At 48.4% G+C, this 17298-nt stretch overlaps 3 protein-coding genes across 3 annotated transcripts in view; 2 read left to right on the top strand and 1 right to left on the bottom strand.

Moving 5' to 3' along the window:
• Positions 1 to 510: 510 nt before the first annotated feature.
• LOC135823662 (profilin-1A-like) lies at positions 511 to 900 on the top strand. The gene has a single exon (XM_065336511.1). It carries the CDS (start codon positions 511 to 513, stop codon positions 898 to 900), a length of 390 nt encoding a protein of 129 aa, XP_065192583.1.
• Positions 901 to 1987: 1087 nt separating this feature from the next.
• On the top strand, positions 1988 to 13295 carry LOC135822503 (uncharacterized). Its single transcript, XM_065335284.1, has 3 exons — positions 1988 to 2613; positions 5995 to 6176; positions 11982 to 13295. Exons 1-3 carry the CDS (start codon positions 2206 to 2208, stop codon positions 12508 to 12510), a joined length of 1119 nt encoding a protein of 372 aa, XP_065191356.1. The 5' UTR covers positions 1988 to 2205; the 3' UTR covers positions 12511 to 13295.
• The window catches only part of LOC135822502 (glutamate-rich protein 3-like), a 27734-nt gene continuing 22852 nt past the window's right edge, over positions 12417 to 17298 (bottom strand). The window contains exons 18-19 of the mRNA XM_065335283.1: positions 15611 to 15867; positions 12417 to 13031 (exon numbers count right to left, since the gene is read on the bottom strand). Coding sequence (XP_065191355.1) covers positions 12789 to 13031; positions 15611 to 15867 — 500 coding nt within the window. The 3' untranslated portion in view covers positions 12417 to 12788. The remainder of the gene's footprint in view (positions 13032 to 15610; positions 15868 to 17298) is intronic.

The raw sequence follows: 17298 nt of genomic DNA, 5'->3' as shown, positions 1-17298 counted from the left end.
AACTTGCTGGTGTTGAGTAATGGCCGGGGGTATGCGGTTGCAGACCGAATTGAAGCCTTGGCAGCTATCAGCAGTTATCATGATGAAGGGGGGGGGGGATATGAAGCCAAAGTGACACCACAGTTGGTTATAAGAAGAGCTTCCCACCAGTCCAAAGTTTTGGCCAAGGGACGCGCAAAGTACACATTCAAAGTAACCGCGGGGAGCACAGGATGAATAGAAGAAGGACGCAGGAGCTCTGGAGCATGGAGGGGAAACTGGGGATCGACCAGCAAAGATTGTTCTGTTGTCAAGTGGACTTTCTTCAAGAAAATGCGCATTGCGGTAAGTTACGTGTGCGCACACCAATAATGGTTCACTAGCTGATCGCTGATTGGTCGAGCGTACTGAAATTATTTGTGCTTGGTGCAAAAAGCAGTCAAGCTCCGAACATTTCCCTGCAGTTGACATTCAGTCCAACCAAGTTGTTGTAGTGAAGTCTGTCCAGTTCCTCTTCGTTATTTTTCAATCATGTCTTGGCAAGTGTATGTCGACCAGACCCTCATCGGCTCTGGAAGCGTAACCAGCGCTGCTATCTGCGGTTTGGATGGCTCCGTTTGGGCCAAGACTGGCATCGACATCAGCGCCGCTGAGGCCAAGACCCTGATCAGCTCCATCTCTGGTGATCCCTCCGGCCTCTACTCTACTGGTATCAAGATTGGCGGTGTCAAGTACACTTTCCTCCGCTGCGAAGCCGGTCGATCAATTTACGGAAAGAAGGGATCCGACTCCGGCTGCACGGTCGTGAAGACTGGACAGTCCATCATCATCGCCGTCTACTCTGGTGCTGGAATCACCCCAGGTGCATGCACAAAGGTCGTCGAACAGCTCGCCGACTACCTCATCTCAAGCAACTACTAACTTCTCGAAACGTAAATACTTCCTTTGATCTTTGGATCTCACACACAGACCGTATATTAAATTTATCTTTACCAAATGTAACCTCGTTTTACCGAGATTCCAATGCTACCAAATTTTTCGCTGTATAGCTTGATTTTCTGAACTCATCGTCGTATCGAATACGCCACCAAAGCTAAAATTTGTGCTGTTTCAATTTTGTGTGCTGAATTCAATTGCCTATGGTTGTTGGAGTTATCTAACTACGGTGGGTTGTGCATGTGTTGTTTTATGCATGTTTAGCATAATCGTTCTTCCTCAGTGCCTTTGTCGAAACCCCACAAAACTACAATAAAATGGAATTTCTTGCCTGTCGGTAGTACCGGTATATCTTGCCCAATCTTGATGCCTTGTATCTCTGGCTCCTTCCAATTGTTTCCGTAACAAGCATGTCGCTCTTGACTCTTGCATGTTCTTCCGTCCGATATCATTATGGGTGAGCCTGTCTATGAAGTGATCTCGGTGCAAAGTTCACACTCATCTGGAACTTTTCAGTTTCAGTTTTCAGTGCAGTAGAACTACTGCAGACCTGACCATTGTTGACGAGTATCACTGTAAATGTCTTGTAACTACATGTAGTTACTTACTTGTGCTGTAAGTCGGTGCATGCAGTTTAGTTTTGTTGCTCACCGACCGTCCTAGAATCTTAACCATTATGACATAAGCTTGCTCAGGTTGCTGAGCATGCTGTGGTCCGAAGTACAAAATACGAAGATGACGACGACGCTTTTTTTGCCTTTGAAGACTAATCTGAATTAAACCAGGGAGTAGTAAAATAACAACAAGTCCTACATTTGAAAAGCTCCTATTTCACCGGCGCGGTGTCAGTAAGCGTGTTACATTGAAAACCGCAAACCAGCGAGTAGTACCAAGAGTATAATTATACTACTACTCCCTGCCGCAAACCTACTCGTACACCTGAGCTTGTAGCTGCCAAGTGCCATGTCAGGTCGCAAATCGTACCCAAACAACACCATATACGGCATCCATGATTCATGTGTGGGCTCCCATGCAGACTGAAGTCAGTGAAGACTGCAGAAAAGCCTGCTCCCGAAAACCACCAAACTCAAAAAGACAGCTTCGTTTGCAAACAGGAAAAAATGTTTTTCTTCCCCAGCGTCATTCTTTGTTGCAAGTAGTTAGCAGTAGAGTAGTGCAGTTGTAACTCAGGAGTCAGGTCCTGCCTGAGCGTCCTCACGTAGATCACAGTGGTGTGAATTTCTTATTGTTGGATAGATATTTGGTAGATTTGGAGCTGTCTCGCCAGTGATGGCATGCGTGGATTCCAGTGACGAGGAAGACAAGTCCGCTTGCCAGGTGAGCTCAACTACTGTCATCCTGGAGTCGGATATCTCTAGTCAAGCGAGCCACGTAACAACCGAAACCAGAGATCAGGCCGTAGAGAGCACAGCCAAAAATGCAACGGCGAATTCCAAGCAGGGTGTACTCCCTAGTTCCAAGTTGGAAACTACGTATCCATCAGATCTGGAGTGCGTGAGCGAAAATGTGGAACTCAAGGGCTTTACGAAGTCCAGTTCAGACGCTGAATCACTGTCTAACTCTAAGACTAAGGCTCCGACTGTACCTTCCCTGACTATTCGAGGCAGGGTCATGTCGGATTGTACACAAGTGAAGAAGATAAGGAAGAAGGTTGTCGCCAAATTTGCGGATGAAGCGGTAAGTACTGAAGAACACATTTCGATAATTATTAAAATTATACTTGTACGCACTGAGAGGAGTCACAGTCCTCGATACTTGGAAGGTAGAGAGCTCTTGCGCACAAGCCAGCACAACAGTGCACAGTGCAAAGAGAAGGTTTGTCATGACTTTGAACAGTTCCCAGTGAACTGTTCTGAGGTCTCCGTTCTTGCCACGCTGCGAGCACATCAGCCCTTCTCCCAATAACAGTACTTGTCTTCCCGACATCACACCATGATCAGATGATGCTTCCGAAATCCTGAGAATAATGATAGGACATGATGATAACACCAGAGTTTGTCGCTCAATTTATCCCATTGGACCCGCAGCTGAGCGTAAAAAAATTCTGTTATGTTCTTACCGTTCAATGTATCGTCAAACAAACGTATCACGCCTAGGTAATGATCAGTCATGCTGGTTTGTGCTATCGATGTTCCTTCCAATGCATGGCTGTGGTCACGGTTTTGTCGCCCCTTTGAGTAGCAGCACCTACAGTACGTGGCCCCATGAGTGAGCAACTACCTGTGCTATATTATAATCTATATCCAGTGCTGCAATAGCAGAGTTTCACATCGCACCACGGGACATGGTTACGCTGGCATACAGTGCAAAGTGATCACCAGAGAGTTGCACCAGGAGTACACAGCGCCCCAGGGTATGCAACTCCAATATCACCGAGCACAACTGTACATCTATGCAGTACAGTTTACTAGGCCGGGAGCATGTGTAGTACACGTCAGTGTCTGCTCTAGGATTGTAGGACAGCCGGGTACACGTGTACCTGGCGCAACCATTTCAATCAGGTCGGAGCCGGGTACACATGTATTCGACGCGCGCCTCTGCATGATCTGTCACACATACAAGCCATGTAGTGTCCTTTCAAAGTTCGAACGTCTAAAGTACCAACCGGGTCACAGGTGACCCGGTACTATATTTTCAACCGGGTCCAAGTGCCGCCCAACCGAGTCGATTACCCGGCTCACCCGGCTCTGGAGCAGACACTGCACGTGCATGTACTATATACTGCATTTAGATGTCACAGAAGCTAAACAATTGTGAATCGTGTGTTGAGGTCACAGCCTGTCGCATGTTGCGCATCGCTTCGTGGAAAGTGGTATTGTGAATCGTGCTATAGACCGGAGTTGCAGATGACAGCAGTGAGAATTCTATGTTGCAGTATTCTGTCTGAGTTCCTCGTAAGTGGGAAGTGCCCATCATCAAGCCATCTATTGCTGCTGCATGCGTTGGTGACTTGACTTCGTGTACATCTGCGCCATAGCCAAGAATTTTGAACGTGCCTGCTGTTGATTGCTGAGAGCTGGTGGTCCAAGGTGTGAAACATACTGGATGGTGTATCTGCATAAGGGCCGATGCTGGCTGCAGTGCACTAGGGATGAGGCAGTCATGCCGATTGCTCCTCGCTTACTCTTTATGGCCAGTACTCAAGTATGGTGCATACTCCGCGCAGTGGTAGTTCAGGAGTCTGCATAAGCTTGATCAATGTGTACATGCTAACAAGTACTTGCGATGCTTTCATGCAATCCAAACTTCAATAACTGTGGAACGCTTGCAGAAATAGTCAAACGTGGGGAAATTTTTCATCCATGAAATCGCAATTCTGCCCCGGGACAGGGTAGCAGGTCTCTAGATCTTAGGCTGTGTTTACATTGCAGCTTTCAACCCAGGTTGAAACCCAGAGTGGTTTGAAGAAATCGGCTGTGTTTACATGACTGATACTAATAAGTAAAGAGCACGTGGAAAGTGCTATTATGGCAGCAACATTCCATATATGGGATCCTGTTGGGTCGCGCGACTTGTTTGGCAGGTACATTAATTTTGTCAACCCTAATGGGGCACGTATGCATCGTTTTGCACCGATAGGTAATGGGTAATGCGGGCCAAGTCCAACCACACAGCAGGCGGCCTTGCATAAAGGTCATGAACTGTGCATGGTCGTACTCACGAATGTACTAGATATAGAGCTCAATGTACCTGCTCAATGTGGGGCAAGTGCCCCCCCCCCCCCCCCTCGCCAGTTGATGGTTATCCTCTATGCATACCTTTCAAATGCAGAGAATTTGAATACTAATCACACGTGACGTCATCAAAACCATCAAAAGAGGAGACAAACTTGGCCCTCCCTAGCTTCGTATATCGACTTTTTGGGTCTAGTTTTCGCGATTCCCCATTCCTTGGGGGCCATATAAGGCCCCCATGAAGAGAACACACCGCCGAAAATATTCCCGGAGTGCCCCTTTAAACCCTCCACCGAGGTGCCGAGTCGAAAAGTTAACACTGGTCGAACCTGGGTCCAGCAACGTGTGAGTGCCACTCAGAGTACATGTACGTACCAGGTTGGCAACTCTTATGGGAACACAGGCGTAGATATTATACTACTAGCGCTGTGCTATGTAACCTCCTCGGTGCAGTGTAGTGTAGTGGTGAAGAATGACAGGACATCCTGCGCGTAGCTCATGATCACCAAACAGATCGATATAGATCAGCTGTGAAGTGTGCTGCCTCAATGCCTGCAATCAGTCTCTACACACCTGACCAGGAGAGGTGATGTGAATTACTAGTGTGTCATGGTGGGGAGTCAGTGGAACCGCTTGTGGGCGCTAAGTACGCAGTGTGACTCGGCGGAACCGCTTGTGGGTGCTAAGTATGCAGTGTGACTCAGCGGAACCGCTTGTGGGCGGTAAGTACGCAGTGTGAGTCAGCGGAACCGCTTGTGGGCGCTAAGTACGCAGTGTGAGTCAGCGGAACCGCTTACATGTATGTGTTGTGGGCGCTATGTACAGCGTGCGTCGCCAGTGCATTGCTGTGCTGCGACTTTGCCAAAGCATCTTAACTTAGCTGATGATGTAGTTGCGTAACGTCTGTAGCAAACGATCAGCCTCGCATTGCATGTACCTATGTACAGTAAACACTTTGAGAAAAGGCACCAGCCATCCTGTGTACCTTCCTAAGACTAGTGCTAGTAGTAGCACTGAAGGGTGCCGACGCACTGTGACGTCATGTCACCATGACACTCACATGTTCTCGCCAGTGTCACGTCACGCATGCCGTTTCTCACATGCACACACGGCACTCAGCAGCACATGAACCAAGGCTGTGCACTGTTGGCGCTAGTCGTATCACTGTTGATTGTGTCGCATCCGGCAGGTGTGATTCATCGAACACTGCTCAGTGACTCCTGTATAGAACTGCATGCATCCCCACAACCCTCCGATAATCGTTGCTGATCAGCTGGCCTGTTTTGTTTTTAGAGAACGTTGCAGGTGTTTGCTTCAGACCTTTGATGGCCTGGTGCTGAGTATTATTGTTGTTCTTCTCACTTTTCCTCTGTGGTTTTATAAGGCTAATGGTGATGAAGATGGTCTTGGCAAGGTTTCCTACAATAATCATCAGAGTTCAATGGCCAAGAAGCTTTCTCGAGTCCAGTTTAGTTTGTCCAAGTCCATTAGTCTTGGCCTGGATGGTGTCACCTCCAAGGTGGCTAACATCAAGCGACAGCCAACTGGACGCAAGCACAGGCCTCGGTAAGTGCTGCACGTTCGTACGTACGTACGTACGTGCGTGTGTGGTGTGTGTGCGCGCGCGCGCGTGTGTGTGTGTATGGTGTGAGTGTGTATGTGTGTGCATGTGTGTGTGAGTGCCAGCTAGTCCGGTTGGTGGGTACACGTATGCCAGATAGTGTTGGGTCTGTTGCCAACAGGCTCGGCTGCTTGAAGGTGTATTGTGTATCTGCCCCCTTTGTTGGTTCCAGGGCTCATATACTTTCTATTTGAAGTATACATACCGTATTATCTCGAATATAAGCACGGTCCTCTATTTTTTCAATGTACCTCCGCCCCGTGCTATTAATGGAGACGTTCATTTATTGGAGACTGTTCCATTATTATTTCAACCTCATTTCAGAGGCATGTTGCCATGCACACACATTTCAGGGTTTTTTCGCCGGTACAGATAATGAATTTACACAGTGTGCTTGTAATGGAGACTGAGCACTTTATTTTTTGAATGCCGCCCCAAGGTGTTCTATTATTGGAGACGTGCTATTATTGGAGACTGTGCTTATATTAGTGCTGAAACGATTATATCGATTACTCGTTACTTACTCGATAAGAAATAGATCGAACGGTTATTTCGATTTTATCAGCTGAACGAGTAGAATGGTACTTACGCTCGGTACGGGATTTCCCCCCTTTTGGGGTTGCACAAAGCCTGCATGCATCGAAAGTGTTGCGAGTACAGCACGAATATGTAAATGACTGCACACTTGCAACATCGATGTATGTGTAAAAGTACAAGCGCGATCTGAGACACATCGACGCGATCACCGTCGCCGTCTTTTGAACTGACTACTAGTACGTTTCTTACATACAGCATGCAGGACTGGCAGGCTCAGTATGTGTCTACACTAGCTAGCTGTAGGGGCTAGAGTTCCCTCTACGTGCGAGTATAGTACTAGTCTTGCGCTAAAGACAGTAAAGACAAGTGGTACATGGTCTTCAGTTTCGTGTTTTCCGTTCTGTCGACGGTTCCCGAACCAGTTTGCTCGACGACGAGCTAGGCCTGGCGTCTGGGCCTCTTTTGAGCATAGACAGGAAAAGCAACTACTAGTACTAAGTAGATACTTGTTGGCGCACCTCAAGTCGGCTCATCCATCGAAATCCGCCGATCTGCACCACTGGCCGGCTTCTCTGACTTCATCGTCAAAGTCAGCGAAGTCACAGGCGAAGGGCACCATCAGCTCTTGGGTTGCAACCAGTGCGTTGCCTCTGTCTTGTCTGTGTTCGTCTGGTCAGTCCGAGCAGCTGACGGACTTGTTGTGGGATCATCGGATCTACGCGCCCGCTTTCCGTCGTTGGCGATGTTAGACTCGTAATTTTTTTGAAATTCACAGAATGTACACGTACTGATGTAGTTACAATAATAATCGTTTAGCCGATAAGCCGATCGTTATGGTATCAGCTGAGCCACTAAGGAAAAAACGTAATCGTTTCAGCACTAGCTTATATTAGAGATAATACGGTACCTGTTAACCATGGACTGCGTCTGGCTAGATTAACTCTTGTGTAATCAATGGTGCTAGTGAAGCTTATATCAGATCCACTCTGATTTAGCCACCCACACTAGTAGCAAGTATTACCTTCACTGGGGGCAGGGGTACCTGCAGTTGGATCCCAGGACGGATACCCTGATGCCGTCAATCCTTTTTCTGCACCTTGTCCTCACCCACTCACTGAGGTGTGGTGAGCCCATAAGGCCGCGGTCACACATGAAAAGCTTGCACCGCTTTTGCGGAGGCGGAAAGCGAAACTACCGCAGCCGCTTTGGCGGACCACACGATGCAACGGTCACACATACATGTAGACTACTGTGCTCCTCAACGCTCCGCTTTGGCGGAGAGAATGCAAATGCAGCACGTCCTATGAAATTATTTTAGATGTTCTTGTCCAAGTTGAAGCGACCTTCGCTTGTACAAGTAGAGCTATCGTGGATCGCTGACAGGCTGCTGAATGTCTCCTGTCAAGTACACTCGTGGATTTGGGGCACATTCACTGCGGCCCAGCACGGGTATATTTGAATATTAGTTTAGTTTATATCAATATCAAATTCAAATAGTTTTATAGCAGGGTGTCGTTGCCTCCTCCATGATCCATCATCAACCCAGCGACTGCGTGGATGCCTGCAGTTGCAGTGAGGGTGTGGCAGAGTATTCTACTACTCCCTGGTTGCAGTCCTAGTGTTGCATACTCTGGTGGACGTATTGCTTGGAGAGAGAAGGAGAGAGTTGGAGATCGTCCGCGATCGTGGCCAATGAGTTGGGAGACGGATTCCCTCACCCATTATCCACTCATAACGATGCAGTATTGTTTGCGAGATCTCCAGAACGCACAGTTCATTGGCAAAGAAGAACAATATGAAAACTGAATACCAAACGGCAACCAAACAACACCAGAACTCAGTGCAGAAGTAGCACACCGAACTCCAAGCCATCACCATGCAGGTTCCGCCAAAGCGGATCCGCGAAAGCTCAGCTCGCATTTTTTTGGCGTAGCGAAATCCAAACTTTCCGCCAAAGCGTTACTTACGCCTCCGCCGTTGCCGAGGCAACGGCGGAAGCGTAAGTTACGCTTTGGCGGAACCGCCAAAAAAGTGCATGTGTGACCGGGGCCTTAGTGGGATCATTTTCAAGTCCACCCAGAGTTTTGGGGATTTCAGGGGGTGTCGGCCGTTGGGCGGTTCAATGACCAATTGAGTCATCTTTCCAAGATTCCTTTTAAGTCTCTCTCCCCTCTCCCGGGGAGACCCACGTGACCAGTTTTGGCAGTGAGCAACAAGCGTGTGAGTGAGTGTGTGTGTGTGTGTGTGTGTGTGTGTGTGTGTGTGTGTGTGTGTGTGTGTGTGTGTGTGTGTGTGTGTGTGAGCGTGTGTGTGTGTGTGTGTGTGTGAAAAAAATAATAATTAAAAAAATGAAAAATGAAAAAGAGGGATTCACTGGCCAGAAAAAGCCACTTCAATCAGCTGTGTGGTGGATACCAGGCTAGAAAATAGTGGCGGTCAATTCATCAGCCTTATAAGCTGTTGAATGGTGTAATCCCAACACAAATTGATATGTCTAACATAGCTTTTCGCTATCATCGCTTCCGCCATGGGCATGTCTGAGGTGTGTGTGTGAGTGAGTGAGTTGGATCCCGGGACGGATACCCTGATGCTGTAAATCCGTTCTGTACCTCATCCTCTACTGTCCTCACCCACTTACAGAGGTGTGGTGAGCCCATAAGTGGGATCATTGTCCAAGTCCACCCAGAGTTTGGCGATTTCAGGGGGCGTCGGCCGTTGGGCGATTCAATACAGTCAACTCCGCGAGTAACCACACCAGGCCGGGCACCAGAATAATGTTGTTAATAAGGACGTTTAGCAATGCGAAAATTCGCGCTTTTGGTGGTGATGATGTTTCGCGAAAATCTATTCCGAAAAAGAAAACTTGTGAGGTTTAGCAATGCGAAATGACTTTTTCTCGAAGTAATTTGAATCTTATAGTACCGTACCGTATATGCAGCTCAGTCTCAAGCAGGGGGCTGTAAAATTACTGCTCCCTGTAGTCAAATGCGTACCGAGAAAAGAGAAAGTTACTTTCGCAAATCACTGCAACTTCGCTTCCAAGTTTTCGAAGTTTCGAGCTTTTTTTCTGTACTCATTCCCAGACTCGAATTTTCTTTCGAACTTTCGCGTTGCTAAACGTCCTTAATGTTACTGGCAAAGTTTCCTAACTTTCGATGTCCCATTTTAATGTACTTGAAGTATGTGAATCCATATATTGTATAGTAGCATTAGTGGTATGTCATGGAAATTCTGCCATTACTCGCAAATTGTCGTTACTCGCTGAGTTGACTGTAGCCAATCGAGTCATCTTTCCATGATTCCTTTTGATTCTCTCTTCCCTCTCCCGTGAGACTCACGTGGCCATTTTCTGACTGTGAGCAAGTACAGGTGTGGGCGGGATGCACTCACGTGTACTCAATTTGGCCTCACTTAGCCTCGTATGTTTCCACTGTTTCCCACAAGTGTGGGTGGGTGTATGTGAGTGTGGGCGGGATGCACTCACGGGTATTGCAATTTGGCCTCACTTAGCCTCGTGTGTTTCCACTGCGGTACAAGTGTGGGTGGGTGTATGTGAGTGTGGGCGGGATGCACTCACGGGTATTGCAATTTGGCCTCACTTAGCCTCGTGTGTTTCCACTGCGGTACAAGTGTGGGTGGGTGTATGTGAGTGTGGGCGGGATGCACTCACGGGTATTGCAATTTGGCCTCACTTAGCCTCGTGTGTTTCCACTGCAGTACAAGTGTGGGTGGGTGTATGTGAGTGTGGGCAGGATGCACTCACGGGTATTGCAATTTGGCCTCACTTAGCCTCGTATGTTTCCACTGCAGTACAAGTGTGGGTGGGTGTATGTGAGTGTGGGCGGGATGCACTCACAGGTATTGCAATTTGGCCTCACTTAGCCTCGTATGTTTCCACTGCAGTACAAGTGTGGGTGAGTGTATGTGAGTGTGGGCGGGATGCACTCACGGGTATTGCAATTTGGCCTCACTTAGCCTCGTATGTTTCAACTGCGGTACAAGTGTGGGTGGGTGTATGTGAGTGTGGGCGGGATGCACTCACGGGTATTGCAATTTGGCCTCACTTAGCCTCGTGTGTTTCCACTGCGGTACAAGTGTGGGTGGGTGTATGTGAGTGTGGGCGGGATGCACTCACGGGTATTGCAATTTGGCCTCACTTAGCCTCGTGTGTTTCCACTGCAGTACAAGTGTGGGTGGGTGTATGTGAGTGTGGGCGGGATGCACTCACGGGTATTGCAATTTGGCCTCACTTAGCCTCGTGTGTTTCCACTGCGGTACAAGTGTGGGTGGGTGTATGTGAGTGTGGGCGGGATGCACTCACGGGTATTGCAATTTGGCCTCACTTAGCCTCGTGTGTTTCCCCTGCGGTACAAGTGTGTGGGCGGTATGCACTCGCGTGTACTGCAATTTGGCTTCATTTAGCCTCGTATGTTTCCACTGCGGATGCATCCACACTGACTTGAAAAACTAGCTGACAAAGCCTTTTGGGCAAGAAGAAAATCTAAAATTTGGCCTCACTTAGCCTCGTATGTTTCCACTGCGGTACAAGTGTGGGTGGGTGTATGTGAGTGTGAGCGGGATGCACTCATGTGTACTGCAATTTGGCCTCACTTAGCCTCGTGTGTTTCCACTGCGGTACAAGTGTGGGTGGGTGTATGTGAGTGTGGGCGGGATGCACTCGCGTGTACTGCAATTTGGCCTCACTTAGCCTCGTATGTTTCCACTGCGGATGCATCCACACTGACTTGAAAAACTAGCTGACAAAGCCTTGCGTGGCAAGAAGAAAATCTAAAATTTCTATAGCCTATCCTGGCTCTGAACTTCACACCTGAAATGATTGGTCAACTGCCCTCAGCCAATCAGAGTTCAGCAAGTGTTTTATTCTTCTTGGCTTGCTGATGGCTGAACTCTCGTCGTTTCCGCTTGTAGAAGGAGAAACAAGCCGGAAAATTCAGCAGGAGAGGAAAATCTGAAAATTCTTGGCAGAAACGGGTAGTAACACGCTTTGGCAATCGGTTTTCCACACATCTCTGGATTTTTCGTAGAAAATGGTTGATGGTCAGCACAAGAGAGTTCGTGGTACTGCCTTTCACTACCTGTAATCTTAGGTTGAGCATGCATCATTCCACCCACTTCCCATAACCTCATAACACATGGCTTAACGCATAGGTAATGACTAGCCTCCTCTTCGTTCTGACTGTGTCTTCATGCAGTGGAACTGGCAGTTTTGATGACGCTCTTCTAGAACCAGAAGATAGCATGAAGTTTCGCAAAACCTGCGAGCGCAAGGGCACCATGCGGCTCAAGTCTCCAACGCAGGAAGAGGAATCGCACCCGATGGTGAAGAAGTCGCGGAGTGCGTCCGACATTACTTTCCGGGCCACGGTCCAGCGAAAGGGGACAGCGCGGCGTGTAGACAGTGCACCGAAACGGCGCCGGGCGTCCGACGATGAAGATTCGTTGGACAGCTGTGGAGACCTACCATCAAGTTTTCAAGGGCAGACGGCACCGCGACGGGGCCCTATGGCGCGGATGGGCTTGGGCCGAATGTTCAGTTCAGACTCGTCCGCAAATGACAAGAATGTTCCGAAGAGCCAGTCGAACCCAGTTGCCTGTCTGAACGCTACTCCCGGACACAATCGTCGCAGTAAGCCCCCGGCGCACGTATCAGCATCCCGTGACACGAGCCCGTCGCGTATCTCAACACTAATGCGAATGCTTAAGATCAGCAATGGTACATAGCAGCAGCAGCAGCAGCAGCAGCAATATTGGGGAAGCGCAGATAGCTAACCGAATACCCAAGACTTCTGCAATACTTGGACAATAGAGAGACGGAACACAGTCTGTAAGTACATCTGGGAAAAAAACTTTGCCTGTAGGAGTAACATTTAAAATTCTACACAACTCACACGGCTGGGTATAACCCGTACGGTGACCATGATAAAACATCCCAAATTAGTTGTGTACATACATTTTAATTCTAGCCTGGGAGAGCGGAAGAAGAGCAGATGTGTGCAAGGTTAGTAGCTCATTGAGTTTCTACGCGTTCGCTTGGCCAGCGTGCGCTTGACTCGTTGCCAGCAGTCAGCTGATATGGAGTTCCTGCTGAGGTTGATGACGTTTAGTGTGCTGTTGTGCAGTAGTGCGTTGAGTAGGTGATTAACGCCCTCGTCGCTTAGCCCCGTGCTCTCCAGGTCCAGCGTTGTCAGTGACGTGTTCTGTGACAGACCAGCAGCTAGGGACTGCATGCCCTCGTCTCCAATCTATTCACAAACCAAGCAAAATGCAAACAAAATTTGATGTGCAAGGCTTTTCTTCAGTGTGTTTAGTATTCCACTTTTATCTCACTTGCTCCTTTTCTCTAGCCCAGTTTCCTTTTGCTATCATTTATTTATTAAAGCTAAGATGTAGACCATTGCAAATTTTACAGTTGTGGTCATCTGTTGCACTTTATTTTGCCCAACCTTGCCGAACGTATGCGGAATGTGAACCTCTACATCGTGCATTGGATAATTATGCTGAATTCATCTGGGTGCGTTGAATTGAATACGTTGTGTATACCACGTCGTTGGGTTAAGTATCCCGAGTTAGGGCTTGTATCCCGAGTTAGGGCTTGCCCCTCTAGTGGGTGGCCGTTCTCTAGATTTGCTCAAATTTCAAGGTTAAATCATCATCACTGATTCATGAGGGTACAAAATCGACCCCAACATTTTTGCTGATGTGCAATGAATCCTATCCAATGCTTGGGGTAGGGCTGCGACGGTAAGGGCGCATTCACACGCACGGATAAAACACGGCAGTTGGGAAAGTTGTCATGACAAAGTGCTGGTGAGGTTGAAAGTGTTTGTGTCGAAGAACCATCATGCCGAAAACCGTGTTCAACAACGAGATGGAGCGAGCCGTGATGAAGAGCTATGTGGAGGTACGTACGTCGTTTGCATGCAGCACAAATCGAGGAGATGGATGACGAAATATTATTATTATTATCATGCACTTACGCGTCAATGTCAGCGGTGATAAACCGCCCACAAATTCGCACGTGCTAAATGGACTTGGGAAATGAGCACCGAGCATTCGGTGCGGCATGGAAATAAAAGAGCAACGACAACAGAAATAGAAATACAATAACAAGACGTACCTGCTAAGGGGCACATGACAGCATTCTCAGATTAAACAGAGGATGCAGGCACAGAATAAAGGGCATTGTCGACTCCGTTTTGAGAATAATCCAGTAAAATGGTGGCAGATGGATGCAAATCCACGCACTACGTTTTAAAGAGAGGAATTTTGTTGGTATTGAAGATGTTAATTATTATTACCACAGCAGTTATGAAAAGCAGTATTGAGATATTTTGGAGCAATATTATTTGGTTGACGAAATACTAAATTGAATTCCGGTATTCCCTCTTGTGTGCCAGATATTTATAGGCGCTTCAGGTTCTACATTGACGGCTCAAGAGAAGTACCCAGCGATAGCGAAGCGGATCAACGAGACCGTTGTAGCTGAAGGCTGGACTGAGGACACTGGTGCAAAAATCGAGACGAAGATTGACAGCTTGAAGCGCAAAGGAAAGAAAATCTATAAGACCTTCAGGACGAAGACGAAGACTGGAGCTCCAGTTGATGAGGACTTTGATTTGAAATTTTTGCCGCGCCGGCGCCTGGCTGCCTTGGTTGGCATGGCGAAAAGAGCGCCTTCGGGGATTTGCACGCTTTTTACGAAGTACATCTGAACGCACCGAAACACTTTTCACGCCAGGCAAGCTGTACCCATATCCGGTTTTTCCGTGCGTGTGAATGCGCCCTTAGGGGTTTGGTCGGGTAACGAGTTCGGGTATTTGTGTCCGGGTAGCACGGGTACCCTATCGGGTATTTTGCCATAGTTACGGATAGAAAGTGTACAGTGAGCACATTGCCGTGCTTTTTACATGCACCGTTGCGAAAACACCATACTCCAACTGCCCGATCAGGTTCTCAGGAGCAAATTGCTACCTTACTACCCAATCTAATTACGGATAGCACGGGTACCCTACTACCCGTTGACGCCCCTGGTTTGGGGCCTGTGATAGTCACAGCCACGAGTGGCAAGAATCACTTTCACAAACTGCAGTATGCTGTAGGCTTTTTACCATGCAGAACAGAACAACAAGGACAATCAAGGCTTGTTTGCTGCTACTTCAAGTTTCATGCTCTCGCATGGTCATGGTCGGCAACCAATCTTCATGTTGCCTGATGATTGCGAGAGCATGAAACTTGAAGTAGCAGCAAACAAGCCTTGATTGTCCTTGTTGTTCTGTTCTGTATTACGCTCTGCCTCCGCGGTGTTGAGCACTGTCAGCACACTGGATACATCCTCCCGGGGGGGGGGGGGGGGGGGGCTTTTTACCATAAAATCATCAGGTGATGGAACTGTCTGTGAACTACTATCCCCACGCAACATCGCTACAATAGCTGCACCTACCCCACAATAGAGAGGTTCCACATAACGTAATTACGTTAGTAAAAAACGTAGTCGATCTACGGAAAGTCTTACGTAAACTGCATGTGCATCTGTGTTCCGCCATACAGAGTTTTCAAATCACGTAGCTGCCCTTGGCAACTCCAAACGCGGCAGTGTACGACCAGATCGACCTGGGGAGAGAGTCATAAATTTGTACCCTATCCACTTACGGACCAGCTACGTTATCAGAGCCCTATCTACGTACTCTACGTAGACAACTTTCCGTAAGTGGAGTGCAAACTCGCGAATTCACGGGGTTTCCCCGCCCACTAACGTAAAGTTGCTTAACTTTACGTAGTGCGGAACCTCTCTAATATCAACATGGCTACTAGCTGCACCTACCCCACAATAATCAAGTGACAGCTCTTTCAAAGCGCTGCTTTTTCCCAGTGCATCACCAATGCTGGCCATTGCATCTGACGAGAAGCAGTTGCCACTCAGGTTCAGATCGGTGAGTGCGTCCGACTGTGTAAGCAGGCGAGCAATTGCTGGCGCACTCTCGTCGCTCAGGTTACAGTCACCTAGGTCCAGCTCCTGGACGGCGGGCGCATGTACTGCAGTGCTTGCTGTCTGCTGTAGCTGCTGCTGCGGCTGTTGATCTGTGTGTAGAGGTTACACGCACACACCCAGGCAAATTAAAAGGACAATGAATGACATTCGGTGAGATTGTACAGTGGTGGACAAAGAAATCCGACCCAAGTACCGAAAGCAGCGTCAAGACTCATGCGGCCCTCGGATGGGTTTTTAGAGCATGCATGATGTAATTGGAATAGAAAAGCAGCGCTAATTTTGACTCGTGTGTGGGGTTTATTTGGCCACAAAATCGGTTGTGGCGACAAACGCGATTAGGCCGGCTGCAGGGACGCCGTAATGTCGCACTCGCCCCAGCACCATTCAAACAATTCCCTTTGGCAGTTCACGGTACGAACTTCAAACAAAGCCCCGTGAATGCGTGCCAGCGGAAGGCTAGACAGCATGTCTCTAGACATCAATAGGCATTGTATGAAAAGCCAGTCAATAGCACTAAAGAGCGAAAGCCTTTTTCAAAGTTCGGTTTCACTCGCGCACCGGGCCCGAGCTGGCAGCACAAACAAACGCCGTACTCACACGGGACCGTTGGGCCAACGGATGGCCACAGCCATCAAAAACAGGAACAAACCCATCCATGGCTTCTTTCTCTTGCTAGCTGTGCTGCTGCGTGCATCCAACTGTTTTGCAATTTCTCCCTCCCACCCACGCCTCCTGGAATTTATTATCGCTCTACACTACCCTATGTGTCACAATGAGTGCCCTCAGCATGATGGTACCCCAAGCTACATGTACAATCATGTACAGTGTATTTTGATCTGTCCTAGCTCACTATTCTTGACAAATTATTCATTCCATTGCAATGAAGCGCCGGTGGCTGGCGGGGGCATTCGGCGGCTTGGTCTGATTCCTAGCTTGTTGGTAACCGGCTTGAGATTTCAAAGGTTGCTATGACAACGTGCAGTCATGCGAAGGGCCACCCAACATGCATTTGGGGGCCCAGGAAAGACAGAAACGCGTTGCTAGGCAACAGCAAAAGCGCTCGGCGAGTATCACGCTACTCATGCAGCGTGCACGTAGGCGTAGGGTATCAAGCTACCCTTGTGCTGCGTAGGGTATCACGCTGCCCTTGTGCTGTGGGGTAGATCTACCACATTGCCCCTCGCTGGAATCAGACCCGCGCCCCGGATACTTTGCGCTAGCCTCCTGACGGCCAAACTCAACCAACTTGTGCTCTGTGACTGGGGTTGTGCATGTACTAGCAACATAACGTGGCCCAGGTCGGCAGCCTTTCAATTAGCCAAGTGAGCTACTCAAACCAGGATGCATGATCACTATTCGCAGTACTTATTGTCCATGCAGCAGTCAGGTTAACTGAAGATAGGACACCTCCATGCAAGCCATACTACATTAACTTGATCCCCTCAGGCTCTAGGCATTGCTGTTGTCAGTGCAGCGTGTGAAGTAACTGATCCAGCAGTCATGCACTCATGTCTGAAAAA

Source organism: Sycon ciliatum, chromosome 8, assembly GCF_964019385.1.
Source record: "Sycon ciliatum chromosome 8, ocSycCili1.1, whole genome shotgun sequence".
NCBI lineage: Eukaryota > Metazoa > Porifera > Calcarea > Leucosolenida > Sycettidae > Sycon > Sycon ciliatum.
The sequence above is the reverse complement of the archived record's forward strand: the minus strand, read 5'-3'. Positions and strand labels throughout refer to the sequence as shown.